Genomic DNA, 22,716 nt, shown 5'->3' with positions numbered 1-22,716 from the left:
CATCACACTTATTACAGCATTGAATGCTTCTGCAACATTGACACACGTACTTACTCTACAGGCTAATGATACTGTGAACATAGCGACATTCAATGTAACATTTACACTGAGTACAGGTCTGACTTTACGTTTTATAAATACGTGAACTGCAAAATTTAAATAAAAAAACAGGAATGTATTTTTTCATTTGGATTAAATTTTGTAGATGGATATAAATACATAATCAATAATCTTGCAGTATTTTATTACATTCCATTTCATTTGATACATAGCTACTATTCTGGCTCCGTTTAATATTTTAAAACTAAAATGTTCGCTTATTAAAACATATCCTGTAGTTTGTTCTAAATTTTCTGAATAACCCTTACGCAAAGGAAACAGGACAGTTTTTTCAAATATACTGACAAAAACATAATTTGCATAGGTGTTACAAAATAGAACAGTATGATGAAGCGTTTTCTATCTAAACTTTGCCAACATTGTATCAGTTGAGTTTTGTTTTGTTTCAGCGCCTATCATGGTAATTCCTGATCAAGTAACAGTTGTTGAAGGCGTTGCTATAGGATCGGATGTATTAACGTTGAACTCGGCATATCTTTATGGTGACACTGATCTAGATTACGAAATCATAAATCAAAGTGTACCTAAAACATTCAAGATAAACGAGAATAATACAAAACTTGTCACTAATGTTTCCATTGATTACGAATCAGTGAAGAATTTTACAGTTACTGTTAGGTAAGTAACAACATTTTAACATTGACCGAACATTGAAAGAATTATCACAAAAGTAGACAAGTCAACAGCAGACAGAGAACATTATATTTCCATGCCTTCTACTTTCAAATCTTAAAATTGTAGGTATACAAGACTATTTAATTTGTAAAACTATAGATGGTGATAAAGATATTGTTAATACAGTTTCTATCATAGACTTTGCTTTTGTTCTGGCAGATTCAGACTTAAAAGTTACTTTCAAATATCTTCATTGATAATTCTAAATGAAATCAATAAAACGTTGACATATATTTCCAGAGTGACTGATACATCTGCCATTGGAAAGTCGTCAACATCAGAATTTACAGTTTCCGTAGTTGATGCTAACGATGAAACTCCAGTATTTACTTCTGCCGATTCCACTGACATACCAGAAACTACAAATATTGGTTCGTGTTCTTGCTTTTTACTGTTCTTACGCAACCGAATTTACTGAGGTAATGTAAAGTAAACGTGACATTTCAAAACTGGTGCTTGATTTCATCACCTTGAAAATTCGTTACACACACTCGTTGTAAAATACAAGCGGTAACCAACAAAGTTATACAAACCACAGTTATATAATTATTACCCGTGCTTTGATAGAAAGAAAATATGTAATGAATAATTTATTCGTCTTGTGAATTCAAATAAATAACTAATTATATTTTCGGTTATTTTATCATTATTTGTCTGTTCTATATTTAGAGACTGTTATCTATACCGCCACAACGGAGGACGTAGACACGATTGGGACAGTATCTTACGCAATTATAGGTAAATACATTATAACAAACGAATTATGATATTTACTGTTATAGAAATAGGTAAATACATTTTAACAATTAAATTCTAATATTTCTGGTTACTGAGATTGGTAGATACATTGTTACAATTAAATTCTGATACATGAATAGGTAAAGACATTGTAACAATTGAATTCTGATCTTTATGATTACAGAAACTATTCAAAAAACTTTATCAAGACTTAGTTGAGAAGAAAGTTTACCTTCACCCTACTGTATTTCTAAAATGGACTGCTCCATCATTCCTTTTTGGCATTGCCACTTCAAAGGAATGTTCACTGAAAATTTACCGACTGAATAGAAACAGAGCAGATCATGATCAACCTCCACGGATGTGCAGTCTGATCTTGGTCTGCACTGGCCGCAAAAGCAAAATCACTTGCCGCCAGCAGGCTACAGGTTAAAGTAATTATGTAGCTTTCTCCAATTCATTCATGTGTTTGATAATTTTGTCTGGAATTCTTTGTTTTATAGAAGAAAAACGCATTACCAAGTTCTCTTTTTCCTAGACTTGTAACTATTAAAAAAGTGCAAGATTTGTTATAAAAGTATGCTAAATAGACCAAAAATGTGTCTGTTATATAAATGGTCTAAATCAAGAAACTGTTATTTCAGACGGGAATCCAAACAGTGTGTTTGACATCAATGCAGACAACGGCAGTGTGACTCTTAAGTCAGCACTAAGTCCGACTACAGTAGAGAATGTAACATATAACCTTGTTATACAAGCGAATGATTCAGTGAACACAGCAACACTCAATTTCACTGTCAATGTTAAAACAGGTACACTAGTATAATACTTGTTGTCACTTTTAGTTCCTAACTGTTTAATGCTTTTTTACATCATACACAGCATAGCTAGGTTTTGAACTATATTGGCTAATAATATTGCTTCTAGTAAATGTAGAAAAAAAGTCATTTCATGTAAAAGAACAATTTCCATATTTTCTTCTTTTATATTATCGGAGACATTTCATAGTTACCTTTCTGCTTAACATATCATAATATGTTCTGTAAACACTGAGTTTTAGATTCTTGTAATAACATTAAAATACAAGGTCATATAGTGACTTGCGTTAAATTCAGTTTTCTCTTTTGCTTTCAGCTCCAGTTGTGCACGTTGTCGATATAAATCTTCGCGAGGATGTCGATACAGCCGGTACATACACTGTATGGGCAATAAATTCAACTGATGCAGATGGCGACGAAAATACAACATTTACAATAGTTTCGCAGAGTTCTCCGGATACATTTGAGATCAGTTCCGACAATGCAATAGTTACTAACGCGTCGTTTGATTTCGAAATAACCAAAAACTACACAGTTGTCATAAAGTGAGTACACATTATGACATTGGTTGATGAGCAATGAAAATGATATTTGTTATGTAATTCTCCAGACCAAATTTGTTAATATCATTCGAAAAGAAAATGTTCAAATGATATATACTGATACCCATGTTGAAACAAAAATATGCATTAACTTATCTTCTCCTCAAAATATTATTGTACGGAGATTATAGGTTCAACCTCCGTTCCTGTGTTGACTAATGCATCCTCATAAGACACCAGAAAGCAAACGTATGGATGACACATATCAGAATCAAATCATCGTCATTCCGAAGCTTAAATAAACTGTTGAAACTGATTATTTTTCATTGCAAAAAATACCATGTATTATTTCAGAATTTGCAGAAGGATTAACCAATTTATATAGCAATTAATGATTTTGTAAGTACATTATATTCTTCATTTTATAGCGCCACAGACTCTTCCGTATTCCAGTTATCATCAACAGTAACTCTAACGGTCTTTATAACGGATGTAAATGACGTAACACCTACATTTACGTCAGATACGTCCCTTGTCGTCCTGCAAACTACCGAAATAGGTCGGTACTTTTCCTGTTTTAAATACTTATGTTCAAGTTGTTGTTTTTTATGCCCCCGAAGGGAGGCATATTAGTTTTCAACTGTCCGTCCGTTAGTTCGTTAGTTCGTTCGTCACAACGTTAACTTTTTGCATGAAGGCACTTTACTCGCGAACCACTGCAGCCAGGACCTTCAGACTTCACATGCTGATAGTACTTATTGAGTACACGATCCCTACTGACTTTGGGGTCACCAGATCAAAGGTCAAGGTCACCAGGTCAAAGGTCAAGGCGCTGCGGGGGCATTTGTCACCATTAGTGACAGCTCTTGTTTTTTTTCATTTGAACTTTTTAATATTTTTCCTGATTTGTTATATTCAACACTTCCTGACAGTAATAACCCTCTGATTACGTTCGTCGGCAGTATAAAAGTAATCATACATATGTCTTAGTAATCAAAGTACTAATTACTTAAATGAATTGATGTTGTTTCTGTATTACCTATTTGAAAATTTCATGCATGATATTATAATATGAAACTTTAATTGATACTTCAACTTTCTGAACTTTAAAGATATACATGTCATCATAAAGATGTCATTTTTGTATATAAAAAATAATAGTCAATTTTATATTGTGTATTGTTCCTAGGTACAAAACTTTATAATGCCACTACAGAAGACATAGACACGGTGGGAAATGTGACATATACAATAATAGGTAATTAAGGTGTATTAACATGTTGTAAGTATGTATCAATAGACAGTATATGCACTAACATCTAGTGCTTATATATATAAAGTACCCGCTGAAATTCGAGGACGAATTTCAAAATGGTGGGGAAATATGTCACGGTATAGAACTTGAAATATATTAAAACGGGTAGAAAAATGTGCAGCCAGACCGGAACTCGAACCCGGGGCCTCGGAATACCGTTCCGATGCTCTACCGACTGAGCTACCCGGCCGCCTACACACTTTCTCCCCGTTTTAATATATTTCAAGTTCTATACCGTGACATATTTCCCCACCATTTTGAAATTCGTCCTCGAATTTCAGCGGGTACTTTATATATATAAGCAATTACAGGTGTCGGAGACTAACCAGTGTAATGCCGTCACGGCCCCACGTTGGGCGCCAAATGTCACAGGGTGAGAAAAATGTGCAGCCAGACCGGGACTCGAACCCGGGGCCTCGGAATACCGTTCCGATGCTCTACCGACTGAGCTACCCGGCCGCCTACACACTTTCTCCCCGTTTTAATATATTTCAAGTTCTATACCGTGACATACACGTTATTATACGCCCGTCTCTGAAAGATCGGAGCATATTATTTGAATACCCGTGGCGGATGGGCGGCGTTTGGCGGGCGAACGGGCGGGCGGTCGGTGTCCAAAACATGTCCGCTCTCTAAGTCGAACAGTTTGCATCCGATCTTCGCTAAACTGGCTGACAGTGTATTTCAGCATACTACCTCGCCCAATTTCGATAACCACACAAATCGCTTCAGGCACTCCAGGATTATGGCCCTTGAATTACTCGAAAAACTGCGAATTCAGCCTTGTCCGCTCGCTAAGTCGAACAGTTTTCATCCTATCTTCACCAAATTTGCTGACAATGTTTGTGGGCATAATATCTCAGCAAAGTTTGATAATCACCTAAATCGCCGCAGGCACTCTTGGATTATGACCATTGAATTAGGCCAAGTTCGATGACGGACGTATTTTGTGACAATCTGGTACTCTTGTTAGTGTATGCTGTAATAGCTTATAAATGGAATCATAATGAGTATAACATTAATGATATCATTGGTTGTCTTTCAGCGGATATTATAATGTTATTTTCCCTCCAAATGAAATTGCTGTTGTCATAGTTAGGAAAACTTCGCATAATTGTACAGAGCAAGGATTAAAAATGAGTTTCATTTTTGTTCCACATTTTATATTTTTATGCATAGTTGTATGAACATAATGTTAACGTATGCCAATTCGGCTGCTTTCAGATGGGAACCGGAACAATGTCTTCAGTATAGAACCTAAAACCGGCGGGCTTACACTCCAGAACAACCTAGAGCCACAGATGGAGTCAGAAGTAGTGTATTTTCTTTTTATAGAGGCAAACGATACAGAAAATACAGCTTACCTCAATCTTACAGTTGATGTGAAAACAGGTAACGAGCAGAAATAATAACAGTATATAAAGAGTATATATTAACGTTAATCCATATTTGGAGGCATTACCTTCTTTTAATAAAATTGTGCTGATCATAATACCTTTGGTGAGTTATTTTTATTTTTTATTAAGAAAATTGTATTAATTCTGCTGCAAATTACCTTTATTATTGACAACACACTCTTATTATCGTATCGTAACACTGTATTTTTAACGAAGTGCATTTTATAGGACTACGCGGCTAGAGATGTCGGTCAAGCAAAGTTTGCGTCGGTAACGGATTTTTTGCTGAGAAATCCGTTACCGAAGCTCGTCAGAAATAAAACCTTTGTACAACAGAAGTCAATATGTTTTGAGCATGTTTATGAATATTTGGAGATTTCAGAAAATTAAAAAGATATATGACTAGATCATTTTTAAGTACACTTTCTACAGTTCAGTATTGAAATGACAGAATTTTAGTTATAACTTGAAACATTAGTTTTACATTTAGTTGAAATATTTCTGCTTTTGTCAGTAGGTTAAAACCGACAGCTAGCTTATGTGTTTAGCGTAATAAAATGTATTTTTCTGAAACGTATGCGTGATTTTTTACAGTGCCATACCTAATTGTTACTGATATGAACGTAACGGAAAATACTGACACAAGTGATCCTTTCCACGTCTGGACTATTGAATGGATTGATTTAGATGGTGACGAGAATCACACATTTGCCATCGTCAATGAAAGTGCACCTGGTACATTCGAGATCACTAATGGAATCCTAGTAACGAACGTGACATTAGACTACGAAGCAGTGAAAAATTATACAGCAACCATAAGGTTAGTAAAGTGATTATTTGGGTATATTTGAATCATTCTATTACGCCTTTTAACAATACTTCCATTAACATAGCTCCTTAAAAATAGCATACAAGTACGATATTAGACATTGTTACATTGTACAAAAGCGTAAGGTTGTATCTGAAGTTATCTAAGATTTAGACTTTTCAGACAAATGTAAGCACAATTACAATTGTAACCAGAAACATTATGGACAAGTAAAAAGGACCAGCAACATCGTTTCAAGAACATAACCCATTTAAGTGAGACCAAACAATTGTCACATTTAAGTTTGGAATAAAATGTCAGGTTGTAAAGAAAAGGACCATGCAGTTTCGTTGTATCAGTTGTGTGTATTCTATTCAATGTAAATATTGTACTATGTTTTGACTGTAATGTTTCATATACTTATGCTCACAATTCTCAAAAAAAAAATAAGTTGTTGCATTTGATACGTTGATTTAGCACTGTTTTCACGCATATACACACGTCCACATACTTTACTAACTACATTCTAAAAATCAAAACTGGACAAACAGGTATAAATCTGAAATGATTTACAAGATAATTATCTGTTTCACACTTTCATATGAACGGATTAATCCGTCACTAAGTAAAGTGGAATAGTGCGTTACTTTTAATTTTGACAGTATTACTGATGTACACGGATTGTCGTCTGCTGATACAATTACTCTGTTCGTCCTTGACCAAAACGACGTGACTCCCATGTTTACAAGTAACGATACCTTAGATCTGTCGGAAGAAACCGAAACTGGTTCGTATTTTGTTCTTAGTCGAGTTTACTGGTAAGCACAGCTAGGAAATATAAATAACAATATTGTTACTTATAGATAGACATAGCGTTAATTTTTAGAATGACTGCATTAAATGACTTGAAATTTTCGTTTATATTTTAAACAGATGGTAGAACAGAACTGACCCATACCATGTAATCGTCGGAAAAAAATAGTACATTTGACGAGAGTGTGTTTATATTTATAAGTATTGACAAAAGCTCTTTTTTAGTTTGTGTTGTGTTTGTGCAAGATAGTAACATCATTTTAGCTATAATGCACGGATTTAAAGCTTCATTGTTAAGACATTAAAATGTATTGATATATTACAAAATCAAGTATAAATTTTCACTTTTACAGGAGCAGTTGTGTACACAGTTTCGACAACAGACCCGGACACTGTAGGATCTATAGAATATTCAATTATGGGTAATTTTGATTGGACTTATTGCCCGCTCTATTCATAACTTTCTTTCATTTTAGACCTTTCTCCGCTTCGAATTAAACTGATTGATTAAAATATTAAACTATTTAAGAAAATATACATAAATACGTACTTTTTAAAGGTAAAACAATAACAGCAGGTAAAATATTAAAAAAAATTAATATATGTAATTATATGTATGATAGCTAAACAATTCAAAATTGTACTTTGTATTGCTTTAATCACGGAATATCAAAATATAGCACAATGCAACTCAGGTAAGTGGACTGTATATTCTGTAATTTCGCTATTCTCCAATTTTAACGGAAATTCATACACCCGTTGAGCTACATTTACATTCGAAGAATGTCGAATTGCCTAACGAGAATACGTACTCGCACGGAAACTGCCGAGTGTCGTTACGGGTCCACTACCTTAAATCAAAATCAGCATTCCAATATTCAGGGGATACCGGTATTTTAAAGCTTTATTTCAGGCCGAGTGTCGTTACGGGTCCACTACTTTAAATCAAAATCAGCATTCCAATATTCAGGGGATGCCGGTAGGCTATTTAAAAGCTTTATTTCAGGCCGAGTGTCGTTACGGGTCCACTACTTTAAATCAAAATCAGCATTCCAATATGCAGTTGATACCGGTATTTAAAAGCTTTATTGCAGGCCGAGTGTCGTTACAGGTCCACTACCTTAAATCAAAATCAGCATTCCAATATTCAGGTGATGCCGGTATTTAAAAGCTTTATTTCAGGCCGAGTGTCGTTACGGGTCCACTACCTTAAATCAAAATCAGCATTCCAGTATTCAGGGGATATCGGTATTTAAAAGCTTTATTTCAGGCCAAGTGTCGTTACGGGTCCACTACATTTAATCAAAATCAGCATTCCAATATTCAGGTGATGCCGGTATTTAAAAGCTTTATTTCAGGCCGAGTGTCGTTACGGGTCACTACCTTAAATCAAAATCAGCATTCCAATATTCAGGGGATGCCGGTATTTAAAAGCTTTATTTCAGGCCGAGTGTCGTTACGGGTCCACTACTTTTAATCAAAATCAGCATTCCAATATTCAGGTGATGCCGGTATTTAAAAGCTTTATTTCAGGCCGAGTGTCTTTACGGGTCACTACCTTAAATCAAAATCAGCATTCCAATATTCAGGGGATATCCGGTATTTAAAAGCTTTATTTCAGGCCGAGTGTCGTTACGAGTCCACTACCTTAAATCAAAATCAGCATTCCAATATTCAGGTGAGACCGGTATTTAAAAGCTTTATTTCAGGCCGAGTGTCGTTACGGGTCCACTACCTTAAATCAAATTCAGCATTCCAATATTCAGAGGATACCGGTATTTAAAAGCTTTATTTCAGGCCGAGTGTCGTTACGGGTCCACTACCTTAAATCAAAGTCAGCATTCCAATATTCAGGGGATGCCGGTATTTAAAAGCTTTATTTCAGGCCGAATGTCATTACGGGTCCACTACTTTAAATCAAATTCAGCATTCCAATATTCAGGGGATACCGGTATTTAAAAGCTTTATTTCAGGCCGAGTGTCGTTACGGGTCACTACCTTAAATCAAAATCAGCATTCCAATATTCAGGGGATGCCGGTATTTAAAAGCTTTATTTCAGAATTTTACTATGACTTTTAAATTTCAACTTTATCTACTTCAGATGTCATTTTTAACCTGAATGCCAGCACAGGAGATCTCACGTTGGCACATGCTTTAGACTTTGAAACAACCCCATCCTTCACTGTTAAGATTACAGCCAACGACAGTGTTAATGTTGCAACCTTCAATTTAACTGTCAACGTGAAGACAAGTAAGTCTATATTTAATTAAAGAGCATGGGACAGTTCATTTGTGGTTTGCAAAGAACTTGTATCTAAGAATGATCATAAAGGAATACAACGCTTGCTTTTCTCTATAGCGAACTCTTTAAACAATAGTGGCATTTAAGGAGGTAGGTTACCTTGTTACCAGGGTAAATTCAAATTAGTTGTAATTTAAATTTTTAACTGCTACAATCTCAATTCCGTTTATCTTTGTCCCTTCAAGTACAATTTTTATCCAGGTTTGAAGTACATGACCCTTTAAAGGTATTTTATATTGAAAGAAGAAGGAAAATACGGATATTTAAGACTTTTCAGTGTATTTTGGTTTTATTGTTATCCGTAGAAATCTGCATAATTAATAATTTAACTAGTATGCGCGTTAGCTTTCTAATATATTCTTAAGCTTAAAATGTATATGTCGCGGGGCTCGTGTCTCAATGGTAACAAATTTTCTTCCATTTTTAAACAACTATGTATGAAAACGGGTCTTTCCATGTCTTTAGTGCCATTCTATCACTGACCAGTATGGAATATTTTGGTAATATAATTAATAAAATATCAAGCGCTTTACATGGTACCATATTTTTCTTAAAGTTTAAAGTAACCACGGCAACAGAAATGTTTGAAATAGCTTATATCTTGCTTTTAATTATAATTTCTTACAAAAGAGATTTAAAAATATTATCTTTCTTGTTAATATAGCTTTAAAACATCTTATTTCTAACGTAAGTAATAATTTCGTGTTCCCTCATCTGACATTTTTTTGTGGAAAAACCGTTATGCATGCTGCTATTATTCTCAAAAGGATATTGTTGAAATGCAAATAAAAAGCCGAAGTTTTGTTCCTTAAGTAGACCAGTGTGGACGCTTTTGAATTTTACATTTAGATATAGAGGTCACGGGGTTCGTTTCCATGGCAAAATCAAATTTATTAAATCAAAACACAATTTTCTACTGAAATTTGAACAATTTAGAACTGATGTTTAGAGTATAAGTAACAAATTATCAAAGGAAACCGGAAAATAGGTATAACAAATCAAACTGCCCAGTTTTTATTTGAAAATAGCCGTAATAAGAAAACTTTCACCCAACTATGTTCCCAGTAACATCAGTCACCAGCATCCATTTTCTTACATTCCGCATAACATTTAAATCTAACTACATAAAAGGAGCAGAAAATTGATCATTATTCAGAGCGAAAGACTCAAAAAATATTTCAGCAAATAATGGTTTTTAAAACTAGTTCAAATAAAGAAGATGCACAGAATTACGTACTTTCAAAATAAAAGCTATTAATTTGCGCGGTAACTGACACCTAACGTCATGACGTCAATAACGTCATTTTAAGGCAACACTGTTTTGAAGCGTTTCTGTGGCAATTGATTCATTATTTCTGCATTACAGAACCAATAAGAATCAGATAGGAGGCAGGTTCATGAGTTTTGTTAAGAATAAGATATACAAACACATTTTAGTTTGTCGTATACGTCGTCGAAAATCGTCACGTTAGGTTCCGGTTGGACTTGCGCAGGTACAAATATTAATTCTTGCCTACCCAGCGGGGAAAGTATACATTTGTCCGAGCACGCGCCCGGGATAGATATTCCTGTCTTTCCCTAGGGAAAAACCTTGTCTAAAATAGCGTGTACTAAGGTGACGTCACATAGTACTGGCACCATTGTTACGTCATAGACTTTATAAATAATGTCAGGAAATACCCAAATCTTTTTGTTTCCACGATCTATTTTGATAGTGATAGGCAAGAAAAATGATCTAACATGTCTGCCTGTGTAAGGCAGCTGTTTTCCCAACCCTCGGGACAGCATGGATAAAAAACCTCGCTAACGCTCGGTTTTCCATTCCACACTGTCCCTCGGGTAGGGAAAACCCCGTCTTACACAGGCAGGCATGTAAGATCCTTATAGGTATCATACCTCCTTAAGGAGGCAGGTTACCTTGATATTTGTAAGTGCGCATGTCCAACCGGAAGCTAACGTGACGATTTACGACGACGTTTACGACAAACTAAATGTGTTTGTATATCCATTCTTCTGGAAATAAATCTTGAACCTGCCTCCGATCTTATGTTTAATGGTTTAATAATGCAGAAATAATGAATGAATTGCCGCAGAAACGCTTCAAAACATTGTTGTCTTAAAATGACATCATTGACGTCATGACGTTACGTGTCAGTTACCGCGCAAAATTAAAAGCTTTTATTTTGAAAGTACGTTGTTCTGTGTTTTTTCTTTATTTGAACTATTTTTAAACAGCCATTATTTGCTGAAATACTTTTTATTAGCCTTTTGCTCTGAAAAATGATCAATATTTTGCTTCTTTCATGTAATTATAAAATGTTATGCGGAATGTAAGAAAATGGATGATGGTAACTGATGTGATTGGGAATATAGTTGGCTGAAAGGTAACTTATTACGGTCATTTACAAATAAAAATTGGGCAGTTTGATTGATATACCTATTTCCCAGTTTCCGTTGATAATTTGTTACTTAAATACTAAAACTAAGCTCTAAAATTGTTAAAATTTCGGTATAAAATTGTGGTGTCTTGAATTAAATTGATGTTACCGTGGAAACGAACCCCGTGACCTATATGTCTAATCGTAAAATTCAAAAGCGTTGACACTGGTCTATTTAAGGAACACAGCTTCGGCTTTTTATTTTCATTTCAACAATATCCATGAGAATAATAGCAGCATGCAGAACGATTTTTCCATAAAAATGTCAGACGACGTGCACTGTTGTAAGTATTTTAAGCTGTGAAATTTGTTAAATTAACTGCAATTCATACGAAAATATTACTAACGTTAGGAATAAGATGTTTTAAAGCTACATTAACAAGAAAGATAATTTTATATAATATTTTTTATGAGAAATTACGATAAAAAGCAACATATAAGCTATTTTAAACATCTCTTTTGCCATGGTTACTCTAAACTTTAAGAAAAACATAGTACCAGTAAAGTTCTTGGTATTTTGCTAATCATATTACCCAAATATTCCATGTTGGTCAATAACAGAATGGCACTGAAGCCGTCGAAAAACCCGTTTTCATACATAATTGTTAAAAAATGAGAGAAAATGCGTTACCATGGAAACACGAGCCCCGCGACATATACATTTTAAGCTTTTATTAGAAAGCTAATGCGCATACTAGTAAAACTATTAATTATGCAGACTTCTACGGATAACAATGAAACCAAAATACACTAAAAAGTGTTAAATATCCGTATTTTCCTTCTTCTTTCTATATAAAATACCTTAAGAGGGTCATGTACCTCAAACCTGGATAAAAATTGTGCTTGAAGGGACAGAGATAAACGGAACTGAGATTGTAGCAGTTAAAACATTAAATTACATGAAATACAAAAAATCACTACGGTTCAACTAATTTGAATTTACCCTGGTAACAAGGTATCCTACCTCCTTAAGACAGATATAATGAGAAGATATTACTGTAAGACTCAATAATATTACGATCAAGTATGTTAGAAATCTCTAGCAGTCATTTTTAACGAAATCTTTTGATAAAAGGATCAGTTTAAGACAAATATACACTCATAGCAGAAGTCTATGGTAAACACGTATATTAGAAATGATTTGACAAAAGGATCAGCTTGCTCTAATACGTTTAAACGTACATGTGTCTGCTTTACTATTGTAATAGTTTTAATACTATGTCTTACTGTGCAGAATCGTATCATATAACGTTTTCCGTATGTATCAAGTGGAATTGGTCTCTGAATAATTGAAATATGATTGTAGACTTGTAGTAAAGGCTCAGGTCTATACCAGCCATCAGTTGCATAAGAAATGTATGTTTTCTTTTTGTTTCAGGGCCTGATATAAATTTTACCGGTGTAAATGTTGAAATCTCCGAGAATGAAGATACATCAGACTTCTTTGTGCTACTGAATTTAACCTCCACAGACCGAGACGGTGACCCTAACCCACAATATGACATTATTTCTGAAAGTGTACCTGGCACCTTTGTGATAAACGATGATAAACTACAAACTAACGCTTCATTTGATTACGAACAATTACAGAGCCACTCTGTTAACATTAGGTGGGTACAATTTGTAGTATATTACAGTAGTAATCTTGCTGTGAATACAAGATTTTACAAAGCTGTCTCGTTAATTTTAATTCATGATAATCTGTGCTAAAGTTAAAATATATTTTAAAAGTAATATTGTTGTCCATCATGTAGTTTTTAACATGTAGCTCAATTGGTATCAAGTTATTTAATCTGATGTAAGTGAAATATATTTGCTAGACTTGTGAATGGTGTCTGATTATATTAAAATTAATTCATTAATTGTTACGTATATTGATATAAATTTGAATTAGAAGTTACAAAATTCATTCCTATCTGTCGCGTCTACAGTGCATCTTCTTATACCACAGGCGCTTGAAGCTCTATCAATAGATATATGCATTACCATACCCCACCCACCTAATATACTATGAAATAGTACAGGTTGGCAAGTAAATCGCGTACTTTTTTGTCGTTTTTAGCGACTGATAAATCGAACCACATGTCAACTACAAATGAAAACACCCTTTCATATAGTAAAATGATCATTCCTCTTCCGGGACGCTGAGCACATCTAGTAAGTAACATAACAAAATTGTTTATTTCATTCGTTATCTTACACTTTCGAAATCGCCGTACTGGTATTCCGCCATACCTTCCTCAGCTTCCGGTTTTAAAATTCGAGGTGAATCACTTCTGAGAAAAACCTATATTCACCGACCAACAACAATGGTGATTAAAGAATTATAAAACGCCAGTTTGTAAACCATCCGAGCTGAATAAAGTCTGTAAAACTTTTATTTACTTTGGAAATCCCCAACGGTTTCAAGGAACTGTGACGTAATGTTTGTGACGTCATAACAGTCTTGGGATGAAGAGGTTCTGCTGTGTGCTTAATTCTTATCGAGATGAGCGACGACGGAAACCTAGCATTTTAGTAGATCTATGTGTCATATTCAATTTTACCGTTTTCATTGCTGTTATATTAAAATATATGTAATATTTAATGTTTGATCGCTAAACTTTCAATATAAGTCATACTTTGTTGGTTTATTTATAAATCTTAACAACATATACGTTTAACGAAAACGTTACTCTAAACGAAATGGGGGTCGGAAGGCACTTTTTGGAAAAAAAAAACACCACCCATATTTTTTTTGTTATTTTCCTCCAACCCCACTACTCATGATTTTTAATTTTCCACCAACCCCACTACTCATAATTATGAATTTTCCACTAACCCACCACCTATAATTATCAGATATACGAAAATCAAAACATGGAGAGGTATATTGTTATAACCAATGACGGAAGCATTTACCGTTTTCCCTTTCTATGTCTCAAAAACATCAGAGTCACAAATGTTTCATTCCGCTTCGAAAATTTGCCGCTAGAATAGAAAAATGTGTATACCCCTCACACCAGATTCATTTTAAGCACGTTTCCTAAAACGTGTACGTTTACCGCTTCTGACTTTTAAGTTTGTTTGTTTTGGGTCAACAGTATTTCAGTTATGTAACGGCGAGCAGATAACCTAACCAGTGTTCCTGGATTCTGCACCTGTACAAACCTGTTGCCAACTCTACCACATGAATCAGAGGTAGAGGACATACGCCCCACCCGGGTATCGAACTCACGACCCCGCAATCCGTAGACCAAGGCTGTCCCTATTGAGCTAAGCGGGCGGGCTCCGACTATTAAGAACTCTAATAAAAGATATTATAAATTCAGACATTTCAGAGTTTGTCACGGACGTACAGACGCGATATAAATTCAAGCTCTTAAGCATGCATTTTGATTTGGTTGTAGAGCATTTTGTTTATAATTATATGAAAGTTTCAACACGTTAACCATTCTGGTAACGCGAAAATATAACGCCAATACGTTATTTACTATAAGCACCGAAGGAGCAGCGTGGAATGCACGTACAGTTTTCCCGCCAAAATACAAAGAAGAAACGTCTGCTTCCGGTTCTTACAAGAAATTCATCGGCCCTATATTTACGCATATTTAAGCAGGATTTTTATTCGTAAAGGCTGATTATTTTATTATTCACGTTTCCATCTTAACGTTCACATCTGTAGGTGTGTTCAACTAAACATCAGAAAATCTGCCGAACAGCGTACAAAAATGTATATATCGAACCAGCCAAAGAGCTATAAAAATAAATGTATTTATACTTCTTTGATGTAGCACATATGGCTTCGGAAGAATCATGTCGAGTCGTTAAAACATACATTGTATCATGCCCTGACGCCGACAAGACTTTGTTTGTGCCGTGTGGCGGCTGTAAATAGTCTCCCCGTACATTCAATCAGGGCTGTTATATTTCGATCTTCTCAGATGTTGAGCGACCTGTGAAGTTTCCACTTTTCTCTATTTTGTCATTCCTTTGGACATGATTCAATGGAAATTTAGTCATCCGTTTTTAGAATAATGATTTCACGCAGTACATGTTTAGTAAACTGGTGTTAAAGGCACTGACCACCAGATCGTACGACAAAAAAATAGATATCAGAAAGTTATTGTTGAATGAAAATTATTCAAGATATAAATAATATACAAAGCCATTGCATGGATGTCATCATATCTTAGTGACCGCAATCAAACTGTGTGCGTTGACGGTGAGTTGTCGACGCCTATGTTGATGAAATACAGTGTGCCCCAGGGATCAGTGCTTGGTTCAAAGAACTATATCATGTACACTAAACCCGTGGGTGCCATATGCAGACGTCATGGACTTCTTCACCATTTCTATGCCGATGACTCTCAATTATACCTATCCTTTAAGCCGATAGAGGCTGTAGCTAGAAGTGAGGCTTTGTGCCGCATTGAGAGCTGTCTGGCTGAAATTGTCTCGTGGATGCATTGCAACATGCTGAAGCTCAATGCTGATAAAACGGAGGTAATGCTATTCACATCAAAGCGTAACTCCAAGTACATTGATGACGTCTCTATTAAGGTCGGTGACTCTGTGATAAAATCCACAAAATGTGTTAGGAATCTTGGTGCAGTACTTGACAACAATATGGATATGGAACAACAAGTCAACTCTGTGTGCCGGGCTGGATATGCACAACTTCGCAGAATAGGTCAGATCAGACGGTATCTTACCAGTGATGCCACAAAGACCCATATCAACAGCCTGGTTACTTCACGGTTAGACTACTGTAATGCCTTGTTAAATGGTATTCCAAACAACACACTTGACAAGTTGCAACATGTTCAGAACACGGCAGCTCGCGTCATCACCAAGACGCCCCGTCGCAATCATATAACACCGGTTCTGAAGGAGCTCCATTGGTTGCCAGTAAAATACAGGGTGCAGTATACGGTTCTGACCCGTACCTTTAAGGCTTTACACAATCAGTTTCCTGCCTACATTAGGGATATGATAGAAGTGTATAAACCGGTCAGAAACCTAAGATCACAAGACACGCTGTCACTGGTTATGCCAACAACTAAAACCATGATGTATGGCAATCGCAGCTTTTCGTGCACAGCTCCAAAGCTTTGGAACTCCCTTCCTGTTAAGGTCAGGGAAGCTGACACGGTAGCTACTTTCAAAAGCCTGCTAAAAAACCCACTTCTTTGTACAATATTTTGTTAACTGACCGATACATTGATGTTTTTTTTCTTTTCTTCTTCTTCATAAAACTGCGTAGAACAGTATTTTATCCTAGGGTAACCTAAATAGTTTTAAATATGTATGTATGTTTATCTCGTTTAATCTATACGTTTTACATTTATGAATTTTGTTAATGCGTATTTGTTATTTTTTTTTGCAGTTTTTCTGTGAAGCACTTTTGAACGTGTACACGTGCATGAAAAGAGTGCTATATAAATGTGGTATAATAATAATAATAATAATAATAATATTTAACAATGCTTTTACTTCAAATATATGACAAAATGCATGATTTGCCGTGCTAACTTAAAAAGTATAGCGGGGGATAATATACCTATAATCTCTTTACCACGCCTGCGTACTATGAAAAAGTTTCCAGCTACGCGCCTGAGTTGCTGTTAGATATTTTTCTCCATGACATTTACATAATTATTCTCTCCAATTTTTTTTTTTCGATTTAACGTCGCACCGACACATGATAAGGTCATATGGCGACTTTCCAGTTTTAATGGTGGAGGAAGACCCCAGGTGCCCCTCCGTGCATTATTTCATCACGAGCGGGCACCTGGGTAGAACCACCGACCTTCCGTAAGCCAGCTGGATAGCTTCCTCACATGAAGAATTCATTTTTTTTTCTAATTTCTTGTTAATTTATCCAAGAAGTAATTCAGTGCTATGCATTCCAGCGGTCTGAGTAACGATAATTTCCAGAGCATCAACATTTTTTCACAGGATACACAAAACTGAATAATAAAACCTTGACGGGCCTCAATGGTTTCATTTCATTACTGACGTAGATAACAAATGACATCACATACATAGTACTTGGAAATTGTTGCAGCCATGTTTATAATGTCAGTTGCGATAAAATGTGATAAATGGACATTGGAAATAACTATGTTATTGGAGATCTCGTGTAAAACATATTCGTGATAACTTCGGAAATCGGACATTCAGCTTCTAAAATGTGCCAGGTAGATCTACTGTACACTTTACACTTTTAAATTGCTGGATGTTTCAAACCTCAAACCAGGGGTAGCAATAAATGTTCTTTCTGTTCCACAACGACCAGTATAAATGACGCTATGTCCAGTTTTTACGAGTTGAACAACTGCTCGTCCTTCCTTGTTCGTAGACATTTTGGGATGAAAGATTCTTAATTTGTTGCTAAGCGATGCATTCTCTCCGACTGACCGGAAGTTGGATACAGAATGGCCGAATACCAGAACATTTTATGTAATTTATTTGCTATATGTGTATTCTATACATGTAATCAGTCATAGACGTATAAGTACGTACAAAATTTATTTCTTTCTCTTTGGAATGGTGTATCATAGACAGAAATCCAACATCATTTGCCTTCAAAATCGCCGTTTAAAAAATCGAATCGAGCCGTGAAGTTGTCAACCTGGATCTCTTTCAGAGATCTACGATCTCTTCATGAGATCTAACATGCATATATATTTTATTGATTGAGCTTCAGACACCTGTGCTTATACATAGCAGTATACTATATAAAACAATTAAGATTATCACATTATATTACAGGGTGACTGATTCAAGTTTAGGTTTAACGTCCAACGACACCTTAACAGTGTCAGTCACAGATGTCAACGACAACTCCCCGATCATTTTATCACCAACTACGTTGGAATTACGCGAGGACACACCCACTGGTTCGGTTCTTAAATATCTAGTTTATAGTCACAAAAAATGTTTATGCAAGAACAAAGCGAGAAATATTAATATACCCTTTTATAGGCGAAACATACGGTTTCATTCGAAATAAGAAAGAAATGTTACTTCAGCCCTTGCGTGTTTGTACCACAAAGGTTTAGGACTACTGCCTCAACTACTTGCAAATACCATATCAGTTATTTAGTTTGGGGGATAAGCGTCATAGGAATGAGCGGGCGCCTTGGTAGAATTATCGACCTGCCATAGGCCAAGCTAATAGCTTCCTCGCATAAAATATTTTTACAGTCAAGCGCGTTTTTGAGAAACAATGGTGAGGGGCAAGTTATCCGAAGCTAGCGACGTTATTGTATTTCTCGTTTTCATGTATTTTTGAAAGCTGTGTAATATGAAATTTGTTGTAAAATTTACTGTTTTATTTTGTTTTATTTTTTTTTTGTTATTTATTGTTATAGGTACACTTGTATACAGAGTTCTGGCAATAGATAATGACTCAATTGGAAATTTATCTTTTTCAATAAAAGGTAATATTTCATGTTAATATTATATTTCATGTAATCTGGAAAACATGTGACAACCTCTATGAATTAATTTGTTTTACAATTATGTATTAATTTGTTTGTGATTGTTTTCAAAATATGTAATTTACGTCCGTTTTTAAAACTAAATTCCAGTTTCTTAGCAAGTATGTGCTTCTTTACTGCATGTTAAAAATATAAAAAAGTGGTGTTTAACGATAATTAATAAAACAACACATTTTGTTAAATTAATTAGAGTATAACGTATAACAAGCTCCCCTTGGATTGAATGACTGTTGCGTAAATAGTTTGTAGACACTTGAACGCAAGCTTGCGGAAATTAATTTAAAAACAGATTCCTCATACTCTTTCTATCTTAAAATATTATCTGTTGACATATTTCTTAACTTGAATGAATTCCTATTCAATAATTAGATTTAATAACACAATTATATAATGGCATCACATTCTTGAGATGTTATCGTTATGAATATATTTAGATGGCAATACAAACAATGATTTCGGCATTGACGCAGACAGCGGTAATGTGACACTCGACAACGCATTAAATGCATCGGCACAAATTAGTTACAGCCTTGGTATTGAAGCCAGTGACGGTATGCTCACAGATACTATAACTCTAGCAGTTGCTGTCAAAACAGGTAAGGGATAACATCCATATTCGGGTACAATAAGTTTTTTAAAATGAACCTTAATGTGAATACCAGCCCACCACACAGACACACACACACACACAAATATTTATGAATCATGAATGTGTACCTCTGTTTCTCAGATTTCACATTATTTTGGAAAGAAAATCATGTTTTCTCAATTATTGTTTGACTCAATGATTTTATTGATTCAAAATTTATTTCAATAAGTAACTTTGATAAATTAAGTAAACTGAACAGAAAAGATAATTATTATTCAATTATATCTAACTCACCATAATTATTGTGTATTGTTTATTTCATTTGCGTTATAAAATTCTTAACGTATTAGCATTTGTCGAATATAAAGAAATCCTTTCCCTGCACTTCACGTGTACGTTGTTATCCTCCGCCGATGAAATCGGGAGGGGGTATTGAAATGGCGTTGTCCGTCCGTCCTTCCGCAACAATTTCTCAGTAACTAGCTGGTAGAATTTCATGAAACTTGAAATTAACATGAACCAACATACTGCGATGATGCCCGTCAATTTTTTTTTTTGGATTGGTCAATTTACCATAGAGTTATTGCCCTTGATTTAATGGAAAATGTCCGTCCGCAGCCATTTCTCAGTAACTATTAGGTAGAATTTCAAAAAACTTGAAATAAACATGCACCAACATACTGCGATGATGCCCGTCAAGTTTTACTTTTTTTTGATTGGTCAATTTTCCTTAGAGTTATTGCCCTTGATTTAACAAAATATCGACGTCTGCAGCCATTTCTCAATAATAAGCAAGTAGAATTTCATGTAACTTGACATAAATATGAACCAACATACTTCGATAATGCCTGTCATTTTTTTTTTCAATTGGTCAATTTCCCTTAGAGTTATTGCCCTTTAATAGATTAAACATCTACATATTTGTACATAACAAAGCAACCAATTGGTAGAATTTCATTAAACTTCTTTCAATCTTTTCCATGAAAATTTATGATAAACATGTGAAGTTTTGTACCCACACCTGGTCACCACCTTGCCTTGGTCACACCCCTCCCCCAACCCCACCACACCCCCCACCCCGAAGAAAATCATTCCTTTTTATTATTATTTCTTTTCAAACCTTCCATAAATATTTATCAGCATGCAAAGTTGTACCATTCCCTCACCTCACTCTCCACTCAGTCTTGCCCAACACCCCGATCATTCATCCCCATCCCCAACCCATTTTTTCATCATTTTTAATTTTCCATCAATATTTATAATCAACACGTGAAATTCTGTACCCTCACCTGGTCACCCCCGCACCCCCCACCCCCCTCCTCCAAAATGAAAAATAAAACATTTTGACTAATGAAATTATTTGCTTCTTAGTAACATCCTTAACTTTTTGTCGGATATATTTTTTGCCATTCCTCGCCACAATCCCTTTCGGCTTGGGATACCAGTTAGTCGAATTTGCTTGATTCTCAAATTTTGTCAGCGGCTGACATCTAAACCACTAGAACACCGCTCGTTTCTTTTTTTTGTATTATTAGATAACAAGATTGAGAGATAAAATTATAAAAGATTGGGTTGATGCATAATAGCGATTTATTTATGCCATTTTTTAATCTTGTATTATTTGGCTAGTGATGAGGTTATTTAATACAATAAACCTCGGTCTTCCAGGGTAACATTTAACTATCCTTAACTCGAAATAAGGTAACTCAGGCTTTTTGTATTTAGCGCCCATCTTGGTGTTCCCGGATTCCAATGTAACACTTGCCGAAGGTACTTATGCGGGCCTGAACTTTTCTGTCTTAACGCTTAACTCAACTGACCTTGATAATGACCCGAATCCTTGGAACGAACTGGTGTCGCAAAATGTTCCGGGGACCTTCTTTCTCAGCGAAGACAATAAACAGCTTTTAACGTCTGCAGATTTTAACTACACAGCTTTGAATATATATGAAGTAACACTCAGGTAATATATATATATGTTTTGTGTTGTTGTTGTTATTGCTGCTGATGTTCTTTCCTTAAAACTGCATTCATATTGTTTTAGACTGAATGAATGATGTTGAGCAAATGTATATGAATAACCCATGCACAGGATAGTATATATTGCAACAGTAAATACAAGATAAAAAGTATGTAAGGTGGCCCGGTGGTCTAATGGTAACACGCTTGACTGTCAGTCCAGAGGTCCGGGGTTCGAATAAGCACTGGACATTTCTGACATCCTCTTGTGTGTCTCACATCTATCTAAGAGGCATGTACTGGTTTTTCCAAGGAAAGACGGCTTCCATGTATGATGCTATGCACTGGGCACGTTAAAGAACCAGACTGCTGTCTATTCGCCAACAGCTAGGCGAATGTACCTAAAAGTAGTTTTCTCTGTCTGTTCTGGGAGATTTATTTAACTCTGTCCATCTGGTCATCGCTTTGTGTCTGTACTAGAGGAGGATGAATTTCCCGTCCTGAATGGCTGCGTTTGTGCTTATGTAAGCGCCTTTGAAAGTGTTTATCATGAAAAGGGCGCTATATAAATCTTGTGTAATGATAATAATAATAACATTAGAACTTGGCGTGGTTTCGTATTCACATACACTTTGAGATTTTAAAAGTTCTTGTAGATTGGTAAAGTTATGTTTAATAATGTTGAAATGACTATTTTGTGCGACTATCAAATGT

The 22,716-nt window shown here is 35.3% G+C and overlaps 1 protein-coding gene across 1 annotated transcript in view; it reads left to right on the top strand.

Annotated features, from left to right (window-relative positions):
- LOC123561090 (protocadherin Fat 4-like) overlaps positions 1-22,716 on the top strand; it is a 143,449-nt gene that overhangs the window by 115,266 nt on the left and 5,467 nt on the right. Inside the window, exons 47-63 of the mRNA XM_053517000.1 lie at positions 510-738; positions 1,036-1,166; positions 1,465-1,533; positions 2,178-2,345; positions 2,668-2,896; positions 3,322-3,452; positions 4,083-4,151; positions 5,433-5,600; positions 6,200-6,425; positions 7,076-7,200; positions 7,580-7,648; positions 9,329-9,478; positions 13,346-13,577; positions 18,724-18,851; positions 19,326-19,394; positions 19,889-20,050; positions 21,769-22,006. Coding sequence (XP_053372975.1) covers positions 510-738; positions 1,036-1,166; positions 1,465-1,533; positions 2,178-2,345; positions 2,668-2,896; positions 3,322-3,452; positions 4,083-4,151; positions 5,433-5,600; positions 6,200-6,425; positions 7,076-7,200; positions 7,580-7,648; positions 9,329-9,478; positions 13,346-13,577; positions 18,724-18,851; positions 19,326-19,394; positions 19,889-20,050; positions 21,769-22,006 — 2,593 coding nt within the window. The remainder of the gene's footprint in view (positions 1-509; positions 739-1,035; positions 1,167-1,464; positions 1,534-2,177; positions 2,346-2,667; positions 2,897-3,321; positions 3,453-4,082; positions 4,152-5,432; positions 5,601-6,199; positions 6,426-7,075; positions 7,201-7,579; positions 7,649-9,328; positions 9,479-13,345; positions 13,578-18,723; positions 18,852-19,325; positions 19,395-19,888; positions 20,051-21,768; positions 22,007-22,716) is intronic.

Source organism: Mercenaria mercenaria, chromosome 10 (assembly GCF_021730395.1).
Source record: "Mercenaria mercenaria strain notata chromosome 10, MADL_Memer_1, whole genome shotgun sequence".
Lineage (NCBI taxonomy): Eukaryota > Metazoa > Mollusca > Bivalvia > Venerida > Veneridae > Mercenaria > Mercenaria mercenaria.
The sequence above is the reverse complement of the archived record's forward strand: the minus strand, read 5'-3'. Positions and strand labels throughout refer to the sequence as shown.